Raw genomic sequence first — 20,319 nt, 5'->3', positions numbered from 1 at the left:
AGGGCTACTCAGAGAAACCCTGTCTCAAAAAAACCAAAAGGAAAGAAAAAAATAATTTTGGTTTTTATGGCATTTGAGGGGCACAGTGGCAGAAGGTGAGCCTCTAGAGTTTGGATAATATTTAGGAATATATTTCTTTTCATTTGTTTTTAAAGATTGTGCCCAAAATCCTGAAGTGCCTACCTGCATTGTATTTGAAATCCTCTGATTTTCTTGCAGGAGTCTGTGCTATCCAAATTGTCTGACCCAGTGAAACTGCAAGGAAGAAAGGTCTCTGAGGCCTCTGCCTGTTGACTGCATGACAAACCCTAAAGGAAATGCCAGTTGTGATGGCCCGGGACCTGGAGGAAACAGCATCATCCTCAGAGGATGAGGACCTGGTAAACCAAGAGTAAGTCATAGCAAGCCCTTGGGGTGGAAACTTGCTTCTCTTGCTCATAGCCAGCATCCCTGTCTGGTATTGTCCCCCTGTGACTGAAGTCAACATCCTGTTATTCACTTCCCCTTCGGCTCTCAGAAATGTAAAGGCTGGGCTGTATGTTTCCAGACTTGTGAGAGAATATCAGCTTTAGATGTTGTAAAGTTCAGGTAGGAGCTCGGGTGAGCTTGTGGTTTGTTTGTTTGTTTATTTATTTATTTATTTATTTATTTTTGTTCATTTGTTTTTGTTTTTTTCCTATTTCCACTTTGTTTTTGAGGTAGGGTCTCATTCCTATTGTGCTCCCACTACGTCTGGCTTTGAAACAATATATTTACATATTTTCAAAGGCTTGCATGTGCCTGCTTGAGTTTATATGCACCATGGGCCTGCAGGTTCCTGAGGAAACCAGAGAGCATAGGATCCCCTGGAGATGGGGTTACAGAAGTTGCAGCTGGGAAATAAACCTGGGTCCTCTGCAGGAGCAGGAAGCTCTCTTAACTGTAGAGCCATCTCTCTAGTCCCTGCATCTGGCTTTTTTTCTTTTCTTGTGGGTTTTGGGATTGAACTCAGGTCGCCAGCCTTACAAATAAGTACATTTACCTGTTTAACCATCTCCCTGGCCCCATTGTGTGAACTTAAAATTTTTTTTTTACATTTATTTATTTTAGTGTTCATGTGTGTTGGGGGTGGGGCACACATGCTGCCGTGCAGTGGAGGCCAGAGCACAGCTTGCCGGAGTCTGTTCTGTCCTTCCACCATGTGGGTTCTGGGACTCGAACTCAGGTCATGTGTGGTGACCAGCATGGAACCACCTTGCCAGCCTCGTGCCAGGTTCACTCTGACCGTAGTGTTTAATAATTTGAAAATTTGAGATTTTGAAAGTTTTAGAGATGGATGAAAAGTTATGATCCTGAGTTCTGACCTTGACTATACTAGTTTTCTCAAAATCCCTTACAACTATAGAGCCTCAGCAACTCCTGCAAGGATGTGAGAGTTCTGCAGCCTGTGGCACTGGCTCTCTGGAGTTTTAGGTTAAGAGTCAACTTCCTCTTTTTTTTTTTTTGTTTTTTGTTTTTTTTTTTCCAGACAGAGTTTCTCTGTGTAGTCCTGGCTGTCCTGGAACTTGCTTTGTAGACCAAGGTGGCCTTGAACTCACAGAGATCCTTCTGCTTCTGTTTCCCAAGTGCTGGAATTAAAGGCAGGCACCACCACCGCCTCCCTGCAAGAGTCAGTTTTCTTGATTGCTGAATCCTCTTAATGAAAATGATTAACATTGCCAAGTGCAGCTCCGGGAGATGGTGGAGTGGCTCATGTAAAGTAGAAATTGAAAGATTTTAATTTGAAGATGTTGTTTCTACTTTGTTAAACTCATTCAAAGATCTTCAAGAGCCCTTACAGAGAAGAGATGGGTTGATTTCTGAGCTTAGCCCTCCTGGATTTTGAAGGGTTTTACTTTTCGTGTTTTTGCATGATACAAAAGAGAAAAGCTGGTTTATTGTTAAGATAACTTATTTAATTATTAAGCCGATTTAATGTTAAGATAGCTTACTAAAATATATTTTAAAATTTCATGTATTTACCGTATTTACATCATTTCTCCCTCTCCTTACTCCCCCTCTCCAAATTTGTGTCTTTTTCTTTATTATCCTTTTATAAATGTATATACACACAAATGTATGCATATATATTTGTAAACAAATAAACACCTAACCGCAATCTGGAGGTCAGGGTGTCCTGAAATTCACTAGGTAACCCATCCTGGCCTCAAATGCATAGCAATCCTCCTGCCTCAGCTTGCTGAGTGCTTGGGATTATAGGTATGAATGAGTCACCGCTCCTATTTTAAGATGTGTTTCTTTTTCCTTTAGAATATGTACTCTATAACCTGAGTAACTGCCAGGCTAATTGGAAGGAATATGATTAGATTCAAATACTATGTATGAAATTACTTGGTAAAGTTGTGAAGCACCATATAAATGTAAGGCATTGGTTACTGCATTCACTGTAGACTTTATAAGATAGAAGTCAATAGAGTTCGAAAAATAATTGAAGCATTAATTAAGTTTTGAGGAAAGACTTATGACCGTCATTAGGTTCATAGCAAATTATAATGATTTGACAGTGTATTTGGGTCATTCCCTTTGAGATAATTAAATGGGCAATTCCCTCTGTCTTCATGTGCCATTTTGCTCTCAGTGTACTGTCTTTTACTCATTTTACAAAATTTTAAACGCCAACCAAAATTGTTCTTCCACTCTGTTTTTTTAATCTCTCACTAGAAGCTTAGGTGGTGAGCATGGAAAATCCAATACAACTGTGACTGTTGGCTTATATTCATAATTGAGAAATGTTAAATATCTAGTAGATTTTATGGAAAATACAGGCTGTTCTCTTCCCAACGTTCATCTAAATCCATAGAATTTTTGCAGACTCCTGTTATTTTTTGTGGTTACTCTGGTTTCATCAGCTAATGTCCTAGTTTATCAGATACTTGCTTTATACCCTGAGAAGCTGACTTAGGGTTTCTGATACTGTGATAAAACACCATGACCAAAGGCAGTATGGGGAGGAAGGGTTTATTTCAGCTTATATGTCCAGATCACAGGTCTACGGTGAAGGGAAGTCAGGGCAGGAACTGGAGGCAGGAAGCCACAGGCACCTACAGGCAGGAACTGAAGTAGAAGACTTAGAGGAGCACTGCTCACTGTCTTTGTCACTCATATTTGTTCAGCCTGCTTTCTTATATGGCCCAGGACCACTTGCCCGGGGCGGTATTGCCTGCAGTGGGCTACCTCAGTCACTAGTTAAGGTGTCCTGCAGGCTTGCCTACAGTACATTCTGCGGAGTCATTGTCTCAGTTGCGGTTTCTTCCTCCCAGATATGTCTAGGTTTGTGTCAAGCTAACAAAAAACCAACTAGTACAAAAACTAAAAGTCGTTTTCTTTACATCTAGAGTAGTAGGCTTATATTTTAGAAGTTATAAAAGTTAGAAGGGCTCACACCATCTAAAGCCGTTGAGTTGTTGTATGCTTATAGACATCTGTTAAGTCTGATCAGATCCTCCGGTTTTATTAAAGCATTACAGTCCTGGACTCAGGCTTAGGAGCACCACATAGCCTGTCATTGTTGGCTTCACATTCCAGAGTTGAGATTCCCTTTTTCCAGGTGTGTTGTGGTGATGACTGAAGCTAACTGTGACATTGTCCTTATTTTACATAGCATTATTTCAGATATTAAATACACAGAAGTTCTCCAGCTTTGATGTAGCCGTGGAAACTTCCATGTAAGAACTTGATGTAAGGCTTCTTTAGTCACTGAAAACAAGTTAGTAATCTTAATTTCTATTCTGCAAGGTGGCATTATGTCAGCTTAAAAGGCCAGCAGCAAGGGAAGGCATTTTAATGGGGCACTGTGTGAAGAAGGCACAGCAGCAAGATGCTGGCGCTGCTTTACGCCTCTGTCTGCCTCCCAGGACAGGTGTGTTTTTAGGATTTCATAAAGTCAGCCACACAGTTGGTTTGTTTCAGGAAGGATCGTTCACATGTTTTGTTATGGGGCTGGAGAGATGGCTCTGCAGTTAAGGACTTTGACTGCTCTTTCAGAGGCCCTGGTTCAATTCCCAGTGACCAGGCAGTAGCTTACAACATTCTGAAACTCCAGTTCTAGGCAGTCTGATGCCACCTTCTGGCTTCAGGCACATATGTGGTGTGCACACAAACATGCTGCAAACATTTATACACATAAGACGAAATAGATAAACCTCCATACCCAAGAAAGCAAATTTCGTAATGTATACCAATTTCAGGTATAAAAAAAGATTTAAACTTCCAAGTTTTAGTTTCCTAATCAATTTGAATTTTTTTCCTTTAGTACCTGGTGTGAATGTCACTTTTTTTTTTTTTAAGAAAAAGATGTTTATTTTTTGTTGAAATTGACCTCTGTCAGGGAACATGGCTTTTAACAACAGCTTAATATCTACCCAAAGTGCTTCTTAGGTTACTTTGCTAATAATTCCCTTAATAGTTTATCTCTCTCTTTGTCTTTTCATTGACTATGAGTGGAAAGAGTCTCTGTCAGGGATTTGCCTTCCACAGCCAGGGTCTGGGCTCTCCGCAGCTGTGGATCTGTTCATTGTGGCCAAGTCTTGTCAGGCCTTCTTCACTGCGGTGTAATCTATTGTCTGTGATGTGAAGGCACCGTGGTACCAGCCTGTAGCTAGTGCCAGATTGTCAAGGTCTTCTGGCTACTTTCCAGACTCTGCCTATTTTCCTGTGTCTACTGACACAGAAGGGGTGTAGGGCAGAAAATGTATTTGGAGAGAAGAGGAATTCATATCTACATTTTACATGTGCTTACAATCAAAAAGCGAACAAACCACATACACAAAATCTATTTTGTGCCTGGCAATGGTGGCACGTGCCTTGGATCCCAGTACTCAGGAGGCAGAGGCAGACAGATCTCTGTGAGTTTGAGGCCAGCCCAGTCTACACAGAGAGTTCTAGAACAGCCAGGGCTGTTATACAGAGAAACCCTGTCTTGAAAAACAAAACAAAACTGATGTGGGAAGGTCATTTGTCTATCTGTTGCTTTCATTGGTTAATTAATAAATGGCTTGGCCTGATAGGTCAGAACATAGGTGGGTGGAGTAGACAGAACAGAATGCTGGGAAGAAGGGAAGTGAGGGCAGACGCAATGGAGCCAGCCGTCAGGTCAGACATGATGAATCTTTCCCAGTAAGCCTTGTAGTGCTACACAGATTATTAGAAATGGGTTAATCAAGATGTGAGAACTAGCCAATAAGAGGCTAGAACTAATGGGCCAAGCAGTGTTTAAATGAATACAATTTGTGTGTTGTTATAAAGCTAGCCGAGCGGGAGTCGGGTGGGACGAAAAGCAGGCCTGCTCACCTCATTACTACACAAAACATTCCATCTTTTTTTTTTTTTTTTAAATAGACTCTGTAAATGCCATTTCTCACAAATGGCACTGTTTGGTTAGGTTTTTGTTCTTGGTTTTTATCAACTTAATACAAGTTAAGGCCGTCTAGGAAGAGGGACCTTCAATTGAGAAAATGCCTCCATCAGATTGGTCTGTAGGCAAGTCTGTGAAGGCATTTTTCTTGATTAATGATTGATGTAGGAAGGTCCACTCCAAGGTGGTCCTGGGTTGAATAAGAAAGCAAACTGAGCAAGCCAGGAGAAGGAAGCCAGTAAGCAGCACTCCTCCATGGCTAGATTTCAGTTCCTGCCTCCAGGTTTCTGCCTTGCTTGGTTTTCTGCCTTGGCTTCCATTTCTCAGTGATGGACTGTTATCAGAACATGTAAGTTGAAAGAAAACCTTTCTTCCTAAGCTGTTTTTGGTCTTTGTGTTTTATCACAGCAATCGGAAGCTAACTTAGAGCAACACTCTTGTCTGCTTCCGACATCAAGAACAGCAAGCATCCATGTTTCTTTTACTAGAAAAAAGAGGACAAACTAAATAGAGTATTTGCTTTCTTCACTGTGAAGCTTTGGCAGTTCAAGGCAAGGCCCAAGGCTGCCCAGTTTCTGAGACTTGTGTCCTGGCCAGGGTGTGGCTGTTGAAATTTTGGATCATCGGGAGGGAATAGCCTGGCCCTGCTGTCTGTGGTCTGGCTTGTGTGATCTTGTGAGTTTTCTCAGAGAGTGATACTTAGGAGTAGATCTCAGTCCACTTAAGGAATGGATTGGCCAGCATTCTCAAAGAGTTAAAATGTGCACTATGCAAAACTTTACCTAAATGTGATTTCTTAGCAAGGCCCTGGAAGAAGGCTGACGTTGAATTCTCTACTTACACCTGACAGTTGTACAGCCTCAGGCAAGTAACTGAGACAGTTGTGCTCATTGTGTGGGAAAAGGTTAAGAGGCATAATGTGACGGTTCTGTTTAGTTGCAAGTATGCAGTGGGGACAGCCATAGCCGCCTACTCCGGCTGTTCATATTTAGAGCTGTGAATTAATGCAGTGTCTTATTATGCCTGTAGGGATCACCCATGTATCATGTGGACTGGAGGCTGCAGGAGAATTCCAGTTTTGGTTTTCCATGCTGAAGCTATTTTGACAAAGGACAACAATATTAGAGTAATTGGAGGTAGGTGTAACTGCTCCCATAGAAGGAAGGTCTGGGTTTGATCCTGACCACTTTAGAAAAAGTTAGTTTGTCATACACACAGGGAGGCCTTGGCCATGAGAACATGCATTGGCTTGTTACTTGAAATACTATTCATAGTTTTTAAAATTGTTTCCTGAGTTTCTCAAAATTATGTGTATGTGTTTATTTTTCAAATTGTAATTATTTGCACATACCAGAAGTACTATTTGACCATTTTAGAGTGTACAATTATTTAGCATTTATTCCTTCACATATATCACTGGCGTCTAGTTTGAGGACATTTTCATCTACAAAGTAAGCTCTATCTGCATTCAAGCAGCCCTTCTCTCTTCCTCATCACCACCAATGCCTTGCAACTACTAATCTCTCTGTTTCCATGGATTTTCCCATGGAAACATTTTGTATTCTCATATAAATCAGTTCTTTTCAACCTGCAGGTTGAGACCCCTTTGTCAAACCTCTTTCTCCAAAAATATTTACATTGCGATTTGTAACAGTAACAAAGTTACAGTTATGCAATAGCAACAAAAATAATTTTGTGGTTGGGGGTCACCACAACATGGGGAACTGTTAAAGGAAGGGTGGACACCGCTGATGGAACCACATACATGGCCTTGTGTCAGCCTTCCAGTCTGTTCATGTTGTCCTTCATGTCCTACCTAGATAATATTCCACGGAATGCACTTACCACATCTATTCATCCATTCATCAGCTGCTAGACATTTCATTTCATAGATAGGAGTCCTCTGGAGACTGAAGTGGTATCTCCCTGTGTTTTTGATTTTCACTTCCTTAATGCCTAAACAACACTGGAAATATTTACATGTGTATTTTGCTATTTGTATTTCTTTGAAGAACTATCTGTTCAAGCCTTTGCCCCTATTTTACAAATTGAGGTTTGTAGTTAATGGGTCGTGAGAGTGTTCGATCTTTATCAAATGTATGGTTTTCATTTCCCCTATTCTATAGGATATTTTTGCAGGCTTTGCTTTTTGTGAGTTGTTTTTTCCTCAGTAGCAGGTTTTTTAGTGTTGATAGCACATGGCTTACCTATATTTTGTTTTTTATGCCTTTAATAATTGTGTTTGAGAAGCCACTGCCTAACATGAATTGTTCTATGTGACTTATGGTTAAGGTTTTATATTTAGAGCTGAATAGTCTTTGATCCATCTTGAGTTTGTTTTTTTAGTGTTAGGTAGAGTCTGCCATCATTCTTATGTGTTGACATATAGTTGTCCCAGCACAAATAGTTCAAGAGAATATTCTGAATTTCCTATTGAATGGCACTATTGTCAAAAATCTCTGTACTCTTTTTTTTTTTGCGGGGCGGGGAACAGGGTTTCTCTGTAGCTTTGGAGCCTGTCCTGAAACTGAAACTAGCTCTTGTAGACCAGGCTGGCCTCGAGCTAACAGAGATCCGCCTGCCTCCAGCACTTAATTATTCTTTAAAAATTTATTTATTTTTATTTTATGAGTATTTTTCCTGCATATGTGTTTGTACTTCATGTATATGCAGTGCCCCTAGAACTCAGACGAGAGATGGAGCCTCTAGAACTGTAGCACACGCCTTTAATCCCAGCTCTTGAGAGGCAGAGGCAGGTGGATCTCTGTGAGTTCGAGGCCAGCCTGGCCTACAAAGTGAGTTCTAGGACAGTCATAGCGGTTACACAGAGAAATCCTGTCTCGAGAAACTAAAAAACTAAAAAAATAAATAAAAATAATTAAGTAAGTAAGTAAATAAGTATGGTTGTGAGCCACTGAGTGCATGCTGGGAACTGGATCTGGGTGCTTTGCAGCTCAGCAGATGCTCTTAGTTACTGAGCTGTGTCCCATCCCGCCTCTGCCTCCAAGTGCTGGAATTGCATGCACAGCCACACTCAGCATATTTTAAGTTTTGAAATGGGGAATTCTTCAGGATTATTTTGGTTGTTCAAGTTTCTTTGCAAGTCTACCTAATTTTAGGATTAACTTTGCTGTCTCTGAAATACTGGCCTTTGAGGTGTGGACAGATTCAGCTCTGAGTCCCAGGGTTAAGCTGTAGCTGTGTTCAGAGCTTAGGAGGATGTGGATCAGCACTGTCAGGTGAGATGACAGAGCCCGTACTTGTGTTTTTGGTCATTAGTTCATGTCTCAGCTTGGGCATGAAGTAGTGCATCGTAGACAGATCACTTCAAGTCTCTGCCAGTTTCACTGTTAGTTAAATGGGGTCATTCTCTGTCTTGCAGGCATCATAGGAGCAAATGAGATTGTTTAATGTCTGGTACATAACAGGCAATCAAAACTTAGACTGCTTATTCCTCTTGTTGAATAGGGGCTGCTCTATTTTTAAATGACCTCATAATAAGTGATTTCAGAGAGAACTATAGACTTACTTTTGGGAATTGCGTGTTCCTCTCTTCCCAAGGGCCCTTGTGCTCTAATCCCCTCAGCAAGTTGCTAGCCTTCCTTTTAAAGGGACAGGATTTATTCATTTTCCTCTAAAGCCTTAATGACTGAACACTGCTGAGAAAATCCCTTAAATATGATTTTATCAAAATACAAATGTGGTTAAAACCAGCAGAAGTAATGAAGTAACAATCCCCTCAAAATATGCTGCTCTTGATTTGCTTGTGTTAAAACAAACAACAAAATCTCTGTATTCCCATTTGTTAAAGGTGTGCGCCCCAGTTCCAGGGGCTCCATCTCTCTTCTGACTTCTAGGGGCACTGCACATACATGGAGTGCATACACCTATGCAGGAAAAACACTCATACATGTAAAATAATAGTTCAGTCTGTCAGTGTTTTCTGGAACCCAAGCCTTTTAAATTGCCATTTCCATAGATAAAGGTCCTGGTGGTTCTTGTCTGTAGCTATCATTATGGAGACTAAGGCAGGAGGATTTTCAGTTGAACGGCAGTCTGGGCTTCTTAGCAAGACCCAACTGGAAAAACAAAAAATGTTAAAAACGATTACATTTGTATTATTATATATTATTAAATTTGTTCTTTATTTCTCTATGTTCTTTGAGGTTTAACTTTTTTACTTTTTATGTAAATGACAGTTTTAATGACTTTTGCTAATGTATGCTTTTTTTTTTTAAACGAAGCACAATTGATCTGTGATATTTTTTTCATCTCTAAAATAGTAGGTCATGCGGTCTGCTCAGGTCTTAAGTAATTAAAACCCTCTGAGAAGTTATCCGGGGGCATTAGCTGTGTTCTGCTGACCCCATAGTGTTACACGCTGACTTCACAGTTCTATATACCTGTTGTAAGTTTTAATTTGATTTTATATTCTTTCTATATTTTATTTGTGAAATACTCTAGGAATACGGCTTTTTCTTCCATAGAACCCCTCCCTGATTGTATGTACTTTCACATGTAAATAGGATTGGTTTTTAGTGGTAACACGGGCATTTCCAGCTTAAAGTAAATATCTCATAGAATGAGTATCGTTTTATAACCTTCCCATCATGTCCATGTAGTGAATTTGTATTTTTGTAGACCAGCACTTGAAGTGTGATGCAAGCTACATGTGTAATTTTAAATTGGAAAAGTGATGCTAACTTTAATAATGAATTTTATTTAACCCAAGGTATCCCAGTATAATAATTTTTCACATTTATTTAATATAAAAACTCACAAAATTTTATATTGAATGTGCTTTTTACACTTACAGCAGTGTCTCAACTTGGTACAGAATTCTTTCCAGATGTATTTGATATGTGTACACATTGTATTTGAAAAAGTAAATTCATGGAGTTGTTTCACAGGTGTTTTCTAACTTTGTTTGTTGAGACAGTCTTACTCTGTAGTACAGGCTGGCCTGGAGCTCTCCAGCCTTGAGTCTTCTTTAGTTTTTGTTGAGTCCACGGCGGTCGTGCAGAGATGGGGGACAAACCACCAAAGACTATTACACCAGAAACAAACTTTATTCCAGGAAAAAAAATATAAAAAAATAAAAAAAAATCTCCTTGTGGCACAAAAAGCATATCAGCTAGCTAAGACTACAGCCGGAGATGGACTTGCGAGGCTGTGGCAATGGACGGTTTCCAAACTCCCCCTTTTTTATAGCAAGAAGCAATAAGCATTAGGCATGAACAAAAGAATTTTTACAATCTCAAGGTAAGACTCAGATACAAATTGCTTTTATTTTATTTTTTTCAATTTCTAGTAACAGGGTTTTTCTGTTAAACTAGTGTTTGTATTTAGCCCTTTGTCTCTTTCTGGCTTTTTCTCTGCACTTCCCCTGATACTGACAGTTTCACGTAGCAGGAAGGGTATGGGAAAGTGCACAACCAAAAAGTCAGGTCCATCCTATCTTTTAAAAGCTAACTCAGCTCACTCACATCAGTTGCTGGTCATGAGTGGCTCAGGGGTTATCTGAAAGCTGACCTCAATTTGCAGAGGCCACTTCAGCCTTGCAGACAAAGAGAGCTCTGGGTTGTGAAGCTGAGTAACCCACTGTTAATAGTTAATCCTCAAGCTGTCGAGAAAGCTGCTGACAGCCTGCTGTCATTTTCCTAGGCTTACAACTTTATATTCTTTATTTCTACATTCTTATTTTTGGAATCTACATTTCTATTTTCTTACTCTTGGACTCTTGAGTTTTATATTTTGGTGCCGGAGATGAGCCCAGATCATGTTCTTCCCCAGGGAGCTACCCTGGCCTGTGTTCTAGTTAATCAGACACCCATTTTATTTATTTAATTTACTTAGTTTGTTTGTCTGTGTTTGATCAGAATTTCATAGAGCCCATGCTGACTTTGAACTTCTGTTCCCTTACTTCCGCTTTCTCAGTGCTGGGACTTCAGACTTGTGCCACCACACCGGTTTATTACATAGTCCATCTCAGGAACTTAAATTCCATCAACTGAAGTAAAAAAAATTTCTGGTCCTTTGTCATCCTGTCACATTTGAAATGCTGGTTAGTCAGATGTGGTTGGTAAATACTGTTCTGGATGACTGGCGTGTAGAACTGATTTTCCAATAGTAGGTGACAGCCCCTCTGGGAAGCCACTGCAGAGTGTTTCTGGTGTCTTAACAAAGTGTTTATTTATATATATATATCTGTGTTTAGAGAGGGGATGTGAGTGTACACATGCATGGCCAGAGGACACCTTTGAGGAGTTGATTCTCTCCCACTGTGTGGGTTCCTGTGACTGAATTCAAATGGCCAAGCTCTCTTTGCTGGCTCTATTCATGTATTTTGAAAATCAAATGTATCATTTATATCTTCCTTCTGGGTTCCCATTCTGTAGCCTGGGCCGGTCTTAAATTCTAGATTCTCCTGCCTCAGTCTCCCAAGTGCTGGGATTTTAGGTGTACAACACCTTCACACCCCATGCTATTTTTAAATTTTTTTCTTCTAATTTTATACTTGAGTTTTGTCTGTATGTGAGTGTACTGTGTGTGTAAAGTGTGGGTGTAGGCCAGAAGAGGGCATCAGACCCCCTGGATTCTAAGTTACCAGCTGTTTTTGGCTGCCCTTTGAGTGTTGGGAACCAACCTTGCTGCCTCTGCAGGAGTAACCAGTATTCTTAACACCGAGCCACCTCTCCAGCTCTGCCTCATGCTGTTTTTCTAAGTCCCTTAGGGATGTCATTATTGTCTTGGGTACCTCTGTGCTAATGGCTGGTTCCTTGTTTTTGTCTGCTCTGTTGCAGCCAACCTTGAACTAGTATTCTATGTTACTTCTTGGGGTACATGCGAACATTTAGGGGGGAACAAGTTTCAGTCTGTGGTAGAACTGATGTGAAGGTTCTTCAGGGGGTGAGAAGCAGGATATTTGGCAGTTTGCTGGTATCCAAAGGATCAGGTCCTGCCTCCTGTTTCCACGTGGTTGACTATAGAGGCGCAGGGGGTTCTTTCTTGGGCAGTGGGCAGGTTCAGTTTGCAGTTACAGTTCTAGTTTAAGTTTATCTTGGGAAAGGAGAGGGAGGAGAATGAGCACTGCCATCCCTTTCCTTAAGCCCTCAATGGAGTGAGTGACGCCCACCCCCATTGGAGATGGGAGTTTGCTTTACTCAGCCTGCAGATTTAAATGCTAGACCCTAGTCCTAGTCCATACTGTGACTCTTTTTTTCCTTCTTAAATTGTCTCTGAATTTGAACCAGCCTCCACATAGCTGGAGTTCTAGGTACTGTATTTGAACCAGCCTCGACATAGCTGAAGTTCTAGGTACTGTCTTTGGGGAGCAAATAATTTGCCTCAAGTCCACTGATGGAGACCAGTTTTGTCCCAAGGTGAACCGTATTGATTTAGATGATGAGATTTGAAAGTTTTGAGGTGCTAAATTTAGATAAGATTTTAGACTTTGGGTTGTGTTGACAGGGATGTTGGGACGGGTTGAGTTTATTTTGCATGTGAGAGAAGTATGAATTTTAGGGAACAAAGGGTGAGTTCTGGTAGGGCTCCTTATGTGCCTTTGTCTTAATCTCTGGAACCTGTGAATATAAACCTATTTGGATGGTAAAGGGGAATTAAAGTTGCTAATTGGTTGACCTTCAAGTAGAAGATTAGCCTGGATTAGCCCAGAGTGTCCAGTGCAACCAGAGGGTTCCTTAACACGGAAGGAGGAGCCAGAAGGACCAGAGTGGTACAAGGTGAAAAAAGACTAGATCTGCCACCGTTGCCTTTGAAAGTGAGAAAGGGAGCAATAAACCACAAAGCACTGGGTGGAGGTGGCCTTTGGAAACTGAAAAGTAAAGGACCCATATCCCACCGGGAGCCCACAGAAGGGAGCACAGCCTGATTGTCACAGCCTTGCCTTAGACTGGTGGGCCTGTGTTACTCCGGGGGTGGGGGTGGGATGGGGCCTGCACATTTGTATTTAAGCTACAGGCATGTTTGTTACTGCAGCAGAAGCAAACCAGCATCCCACCTCACTGTCGTGGGGAGGTATTTGCGGTTGTTTTGTAATTGCATTACCATCTAGCTATTTGTTGCTTTGTCACTTTTATGTTAGATTGTCTCAGACTTGTCCCTTGAGAGCCCACTTAAGCTAATTGTGACATGTTTCTAATCAGTTTTGAACATTTCTGTCTTGGGTCAGAAAGGATTGTTCAAGCCTCCCGGCTTCCAGTCTCAGCATTCTGCATGGCTCTTGATGTTCTGTTCTGCACAGAAACAAATGCATAGGATTCTGCCTGTTTTTCTTACGGGGATTTTATAAAGACAACGAAATGGCGGGGGGCTGCTGGGAAAAGCCTGTGGGCTTTAGGAGAAAGTCTGGCTTGTCCACACTCGTCTTTATGATTCAACTTTGCATTGAGTGCATACCAAAGGTTATAGTAGGCTACTTAATGTCTGTGGGAGCAGCAGGGATTTACAAAGCTTTTCATATAAATTCTTCAAAAACGTAGTTGCCTTTGATGATGGGGCGAACATTGTGCTACCTATTTGCAGATATCTGCACTGTTCTCATTCAGAATTGTTTAGGATATGGCCCTTTAAAAGCACTGATCCGGAGCCAGGTGTTCAGGTTTGTGTCTGTAACCTCAGCACTTGAGGGACTGAGGCAGGAGCATCAATTCACTCTAGTCTGGGCTGGTGTAAACTTTGTCTGGAAAAAACAATAGCAAAAAGAATTCCTGTAGAATTCTTAGCTAACACTCCCAGTTTGTAGGAGCATATAGAAAGGTTTAGTGCTGTACCTCAGAGTAAATGCTCGCGTGATTACAGGTTTTCCTCTCAGTTGGTCAAGGCACAGGTTCTGTCTCCAGGGGCCAGGAGGAAATGCATACAAGGGCAGGAGGCTCATGCCAAGCTGCACTGGTAGTATGGGCCTGTCTTAAAGGGGGCCGTTGGAGGTCCCTGCTCGTCTCTGCCTATTGAAGAGACCCCTGGTCTAAGATGTTCTGGCAGTCAGCATTTGAGGACATAGAGGGCTGTCTGGAGCAGTGCTCGTAGCCTTTTAAGTACAGCGGACCTCTTTCTCAGTCTCAAAAAGTCCAAGGGCTTTCCCCAGAGTAATGATTTTAAGGTGGAATAGAAAGGAAATGAATTATGTTGAAATATAATAATTAAAATATTAAAAAGACAAATAGCTGGATGTGGTGGTACATGCCTCTCATCCTTGACTGTAGGAGTGTGTGTTTGAGGCTACTATGGGCTACATAGTAAGTATTAGGTCAGCTGAGGCTACAAATATAGCCTTGTGTCAAGAAACTAAAAAATAAAAATGTAACCCAACCCCCAGATTCAAGTCATATGTAATTTTTATTAGTCATTTGTTAACTACCACAACTTATAAGTACTCTGAACATTAACAACTGTTAAGTGAACTTAATGCCTAGCATCTGTCACTTGGTGACAGAGCCACAACAGCAGAGTCACACTGCCCGCCTTGATGCCTACACTCCTCATTGAAAGTGTTGGTGTTGTTGTTCTTTTGGATGTTTAAGGCAGAGTTTCTTTGTGTAGCCCTGGCTATCTTTAAAGTCATCTTTGTAGGCCAGGCTGGTCTTGAACTCACAGAGATCCGCCTGCCTCTGCCTCCCAAGTGCTGGTATTAAAGGCGTGTGCTACCACTGCCTGAAAGCATTGTTAAATTTCACCTGGAAACTAGTGAAAACAAAGATGATGTAGGTTTTGTTCCCCTTTCTGTATTGAGTGAACCCCACTATCTCTTAGCTTAAAAATTCTTGGTCTTTGGCTGCAAGATGGTGCAGAGTATGGAGTGCTTGTCCTGCAAGCCTGAGGACCTGAACAGTCCCTGGAGCCCAGTGAGAGGACGCGAGAGGGAACCAACTTCACAGAGTTGTCCTGTGTCCTCCACACACATCCTAGTATGAGATCCTTTTCCATCACAATATAGTACTAAAAATATATTCAAGGAAGCCTTGGCTCTAATCCTCAGCTGTTTGTAGTCACTTTAAGGACAGCAGTCTAACACCATTGAGTACATCAATCAAGTTTCCATGTTGCTGTTTATTTTTGTCTTTGCAATTAAACTTTCTGGCTACTGAACTTGATTCTGTGTTTTTGTTTAGAACGTTATCATTTGTCTTATAAGATTGTGAGAACGGACAGTCGCCTGGTGCGAAGCATTCTGACAGCCCATGGATTTCACGAAGTAAGCTCATTTTTACAACCTCACCTCACCTAATCGCCTCAAAAGCCGAAATCCTAGCTACCTAACTGACTTTATCCATCCGCAGAGGCAGCGCTAGGAAGCGCACGGGACCAGTGATTAGAGACTCTGCAGAACTTGGTACTACCAGCAGTTTCTCCTTGTGGTACATGGGAAACATTTCCACAGGATTCCCCCTCCCCTTTTCTTGTAATGATCTTAGATTTGGGCAGAGTTGCCCATCAGACATTGTCTGATATCTAGTTGGGGTTCTTAGATTTGGGCACAGTTGCCCATCAGATATTGTCTGATATCTAGTTGGGGTTCTTAGGTTGGGGCAGAGTTAGTTGCCCATCAGACGCCATCTGATACCTAGTTGGGGTTCTTTGGTAGCACAGAACAGAAGCAGACTCTGTCACTGAAACCAAGATAGAGTTGCAGTGTGCTATGGAGAGGGTGGCTCATAGGCGCCGAGGCTTATATAGAAGGGAGAGGCCACAGCAGCCTCGAGCACTGAAGGGCAGGACTCTCTAGTTTTATCTCAACACACTGCTTTGGAAGTTATGGGCTCCATTCATTGTCTTTGTTCTTTTTCTGGTGATAGAATTATTGGGCCAACTTAGGTTATAGATCTTATGGAGTGGAGAAGAGGGCAGATGGGCAGATGGCAGGTGCTTTATTATCCTGGAGCAAGTCATTCCCCTAAGAACTCTGCAAAAACAAGATGTTGTCATTGAAAGGGATAGGCACAGTTGTCATTGAAAGGGTGCTACACAGTCCACCACTACTGATATGCGGAGACCACTGATGAAAGTCTGGTCACTAGCTGCTTATTATAAGTTGGTACCAATAGGGGGCACTTGGGGACCACATACTGTTGATGCTGGCTTGTTGCTTTTCTATCTAAATCATTTGCCATTATCCTAGTGTGTTATGTGGGCAGAGTATACAATTAATAATGAATGGACAAATGCATTCTAATGAATGATTAAAGGAAATCTAAGGCTTAACACTTTTTCTTAGATTTACTGTTCTAATTTTTAATTGCGTGTCTATGTGTGGGTATGTGCATGAGAGTGAAGGTGCCCATAGAGGTTAGAACCATTAGCGTCCCTTGTACTAGGGCTTATAGGTGGTTATGAGCCACCCAGGATAGTAATTGAACCTAGGTCCTTTGCAAAAAACAGTACCTACTCTTAACCGCTGAGTCATCCAGGTCTGGCTTTAGTTAGGATCTACAAGGACATAAGGGAGGCCTGGGAACAGAAGGAGTCTGGAGCTCTGTTCTGAGGCATACTTTGATATGGAAGTGTATTAGACATCACTGACTTGCCCAGAAGGCTTACTTTATTTTATTGTCTGTGTATGAGACCTCCCAGCTCCCCCTTTCTTTAACCCTCATCATCTTGTTTGCTGTGGTACTCTGCTGTGATAATAGGCTTGTATATAGTAACAGGGTCATGCCGAGAGTCCTCTGTAGATGAGAAACCACTGACTTTCTGTCATTGCTCTTCTGGAGACAGGCTGCTGCTTATTTTTGTTCATTTGTTTTCCATGTGTCTTTTGTGACTAGGTTCACCCGAGCAGCACTGACTATAACCTGATGTGGACAGGATCTCACCTGAAGCCCTTCTTACTTCGAACCCTCTCTGAAGCACAGAAAGTTAATCACTTCCCCAGGTAAAGCTCCTCTCGGTGTTTAAAGGTCTCTGTCATTGGAACGCGTAGCCAGAGGAGAGATGCAGTGTTCTTGGGGAACTTGGGAAGTACCATAGCCCATGCTGGAGGCTGAGGTGTTCCTATCCCTGGGAGGTGGAGACTCTTCAAGGGCTATGGAGATGTGAAAGGTTTTAAAGAGACAATTTCCATTTCTCTGTCCTAAAATTGAGGTGGTTCACAGTATGTGTCTCCAGTGGGTGAGGTCCCCTTTCTCACCTCTTCTCCCACGGTCACATTGGCTTTTCTGTTAAAGAGCGAATCAACTCCTGTCTTAATATGGAGTGTTTGTTTTTTTTTTTGTTTTTTTTGGTTTTTTGAGACAGGGTTTCTCTGTGGTTTTGGAGCCTGTCCTGGAAATAGCTCTTGTAGACGAGGCTGGTCTCGAACTCACAGAGATCCGCCTGCCTCTGCCTCCCAAGTGCTGGGATTAAAGGTGTGCGCCACCACCGCCTGGCTAATATGGAGCGTTTTCCTTGGGCACAAAGATTTTGGGGATCCAAGCTAGGTGTGATGGCACATGCTCATAAATCTTGCATTTGGGACATAGAGCAGGAGACTGAGCTCATGCCTGCCTTGGCTACAGAACAAATCAAGGCCAGCTTAGACTATATGAGACACCGTCTTTCTCAAAGAAAAGGAAAAAAGAATAGGATCTCAAAGACACAACAAACAAATTGAGATCAGATTCTAGCGATAGCCTAACACTCGCTTCTTACATGATGGTGGTTTCCATTTGTTTTTTTTAAACTAATTGAGAGATAACATAGTCTGCTTGTTTGAATTTTTCTCTGTTCCACCAGCAGCTCCAAATTACAATACTGAGACTTACTATTAACTATGAAACCTTGGCCATAGCTTAGGCTTGTTCCTAACTCACTCTAATCTGCACTCCCGGTATCTCGGTGACCTTTACTTTGTGATGCCCACGCTGCTTGCTCTGCATCTTCTGGCGTCTCCTCCCTTCTCCTTCCCAATGTCCCCTCTGCTCAGAAATCCTGCCTAGTTATTGGCCATTCAACTTTTTATTAAACCAATCAGAGTGATACTTCTTCACAGTATACAAAAAGATTATTCCACAACAGCTTGTCAACTGATCATTAATTTTAATGACAGATCATTTTGTGTTTGTTATTTTGGGACAGGGTTTCATACTGTAACTCTGTTAGGTAAAGTCTCAGATATTTAATTCTTATAGTCTGAAATTTTGAGTAATTCTATGAAAAGTCAGACTTAAACTTTTTTTAAACTTGTGTTTAAAATCTTTTTAAAAATGGATTTTATAATTGTAAATCAGGTTTTAAAAAGTGCATTTGGAATAAAGATCATAGATGTAAATTCTAAACATAGACCCTATAAAAAGGAAATCTTGATGATCTTTCCTTCGACAGAGGTTTCTTAGAACAAAGCTTGGTGCATAAAAGGACAAAAACACAAGGGGACTTCATCAGAGTGGAAAAACTCTTAAGAAAGCAAGAAAACAAGTCATAGTCTGGAGAAGTATTTGTAAACTTTCTCTGATTAAGAGTTTATATCTAAAGTGTATCTCAGACTCTGATAACTTAGTAGTAAGAAAACAATCATAGTTTTCAAAATGGAGAAAAGACAGTGGATACCTCTCTCTCTGTCTCTCTCTGTTTCTCTCTCTCTCTCTCTCTCTGTGTTGTGTGTGAAATCAAATTTATAAAAATAGGTAAACTTTAAATGCATATGTCAAGGAAAATTTATGTGTAGTCAGTGTAGGAGCCCACTCCCACAAGGTCAGCTAGGGTTCCTGGATAGGGGATCTCCGAGACCAAAGAAAAGCCAGAAGAAAGAGAAGACAGGATAGAATCGGCAGGTCTGTCTGGCCATGCCGAAGCACCCAAACAGCCCAGTGTTTATTTCAGAACTTGCTTATATACAGAAGCAGAACAAAGCACAGCACAGATGGTCAGTCAGTGTCTAACCACAAGACCATTCCTGTCCTTGAGTGAGCAGCCTCTTCTCCAACATGTGCTTGCTGCTCAGAAGCAGCCTTCGTTTCTATCTTGATGTTCCTGAGGTTTGTCATCAGCAGTATATGCTCTACTAGATAGAGTGCTCTTTTCTCATGAGCTAAATCAGAAGTTTCTCAGAGCCCTCAAGGTTGTAAGAAAAAGTAGAGCAGGCAAGCTTAAACTCAAATGACTTCTTTAAGTCAGAAATGACTCCAGATGGAAACTGAGTCACACGTGGGTATCACCAGAGTGTCCTTTTATATGCTAGCCAATTACCTGGTGATTGGCAGCCCCTAGGTGGTTTCAGGGTGCTCACAGGCTCTAGAGAAGGCTAAGTCCTGGTGAGAAGGTTGACGTTTCAGTCTGCCCCTCAATCTTCAGGAAGGGAAGGGGCTGAAGTTTTAACATGATCACCAGTCAGTCATACCTACTTAGTAATGCTTCCATTACAGCCCCAAAGCTCTGGGTTTGGAGAGCTAGAGAGCTGAACATGTGAGGTCCTGGCAGGGGGAGGGCAGGCTGCTCTGTCTCCCCTCCACATCTCGTCCCATGTGCGTCTCTTTATCTGCGTTCTGTATGCATGCTTTACAGTCAGCCAGGAAGTGTTCCACTGAGTTCTGTCGCCCCTCAAGCAGACTCTTCAAGCCCTAAGGAAAGGTCTGGAATAGCTGGTCAGAGGCACAGGTCAAAATCTGCCTCTTAGGACAGGAGCCTTGGGGACTGAGCCTTCATCCTTGAGGGGTTGGATACCTCCCCCAGGTAGACAGTGTCAGAACTGAATTCGAGGACACCCAGTGGCACCCGCAGTGACATTGCCTACTGGTAGTGGGAAAGCCCCTCCACCCCCAGCTGGTGTCAAGAGTGTTGATTGTGTGGAGCTGAGTGGAGCCTAGGAAAACGCTCTGGTATTTCCTCCACATCTCAGAATATGGTAGGAGAAACTGAGTCTGTTTTTCCAGTGTCCTCAGAATGACTGCTGGCAGCTCTTCTAAAGTTAAACATATACTCTGTGGTGACTGTAA

General features: G+C 41.8%; 1 protein-coding gene across 25 annotated transcripts in view; it reads left to right on the top strand.

The window, feature by feature from the left end:
• The window catches only part of Ttll5 (tubulin tyrosine ligase like 5), a 276,835-nt gene that overhangs the window by 1,477 nt on the left and 255,039 nt on the right, over window positions 1–20,319 (top strand). For 19 of the 25 annotated variants that reach the window (XM_075947950.1, XM_075947974.1, XM_075947964.1 and 16 more), the window contains exons 2-5: window positions 220–391; window positions 6,422–6,528; window positions 15,523–15,605; window positions 17,176–17,282. In XM_075947950.1, the coding sequence (XP_075804065.1) occupies window positions 318–391; window positions 6,422–6,528; window positions 15,523–15,605; window positions 17,176–17,282 (371 nt within the window). In that variant the 5' untranslated portion in view covers window positions 220–317. Of the gene's footprint in view, window positions 1–219; window positions 392–6,421; window positions 6,529–15,522; window positions 15,606–17,175; window positions 17,283–20,319 lie in introns of those variants that run through there. The other 6 variants (XM_075947960.1, XM_075947975.1, XM_075947967.1 and 3 more) reach the window with 2 other exon arrangements.

The sequence above is a fragment of the Microtus pennsylvanicus genome, chromosome 14, assembly GCF_037038515.1.
Source record: "Microtus pennsylvanicus isolate mMicPen1 chromosome 14, mMicPen1.hap1, whole genome shotgun sequence".
Lineage (NCBI taxonomy): Eukaryota > Metazoa > Chordata > Mammalia > Rodentia > Cricetidae > Microtus > Microtus pennsylvanicus.
Note: the sequence above shows the minus strand (reverse complement) of the source record. Positions and strands in the feature narration are given on the sequence as shown.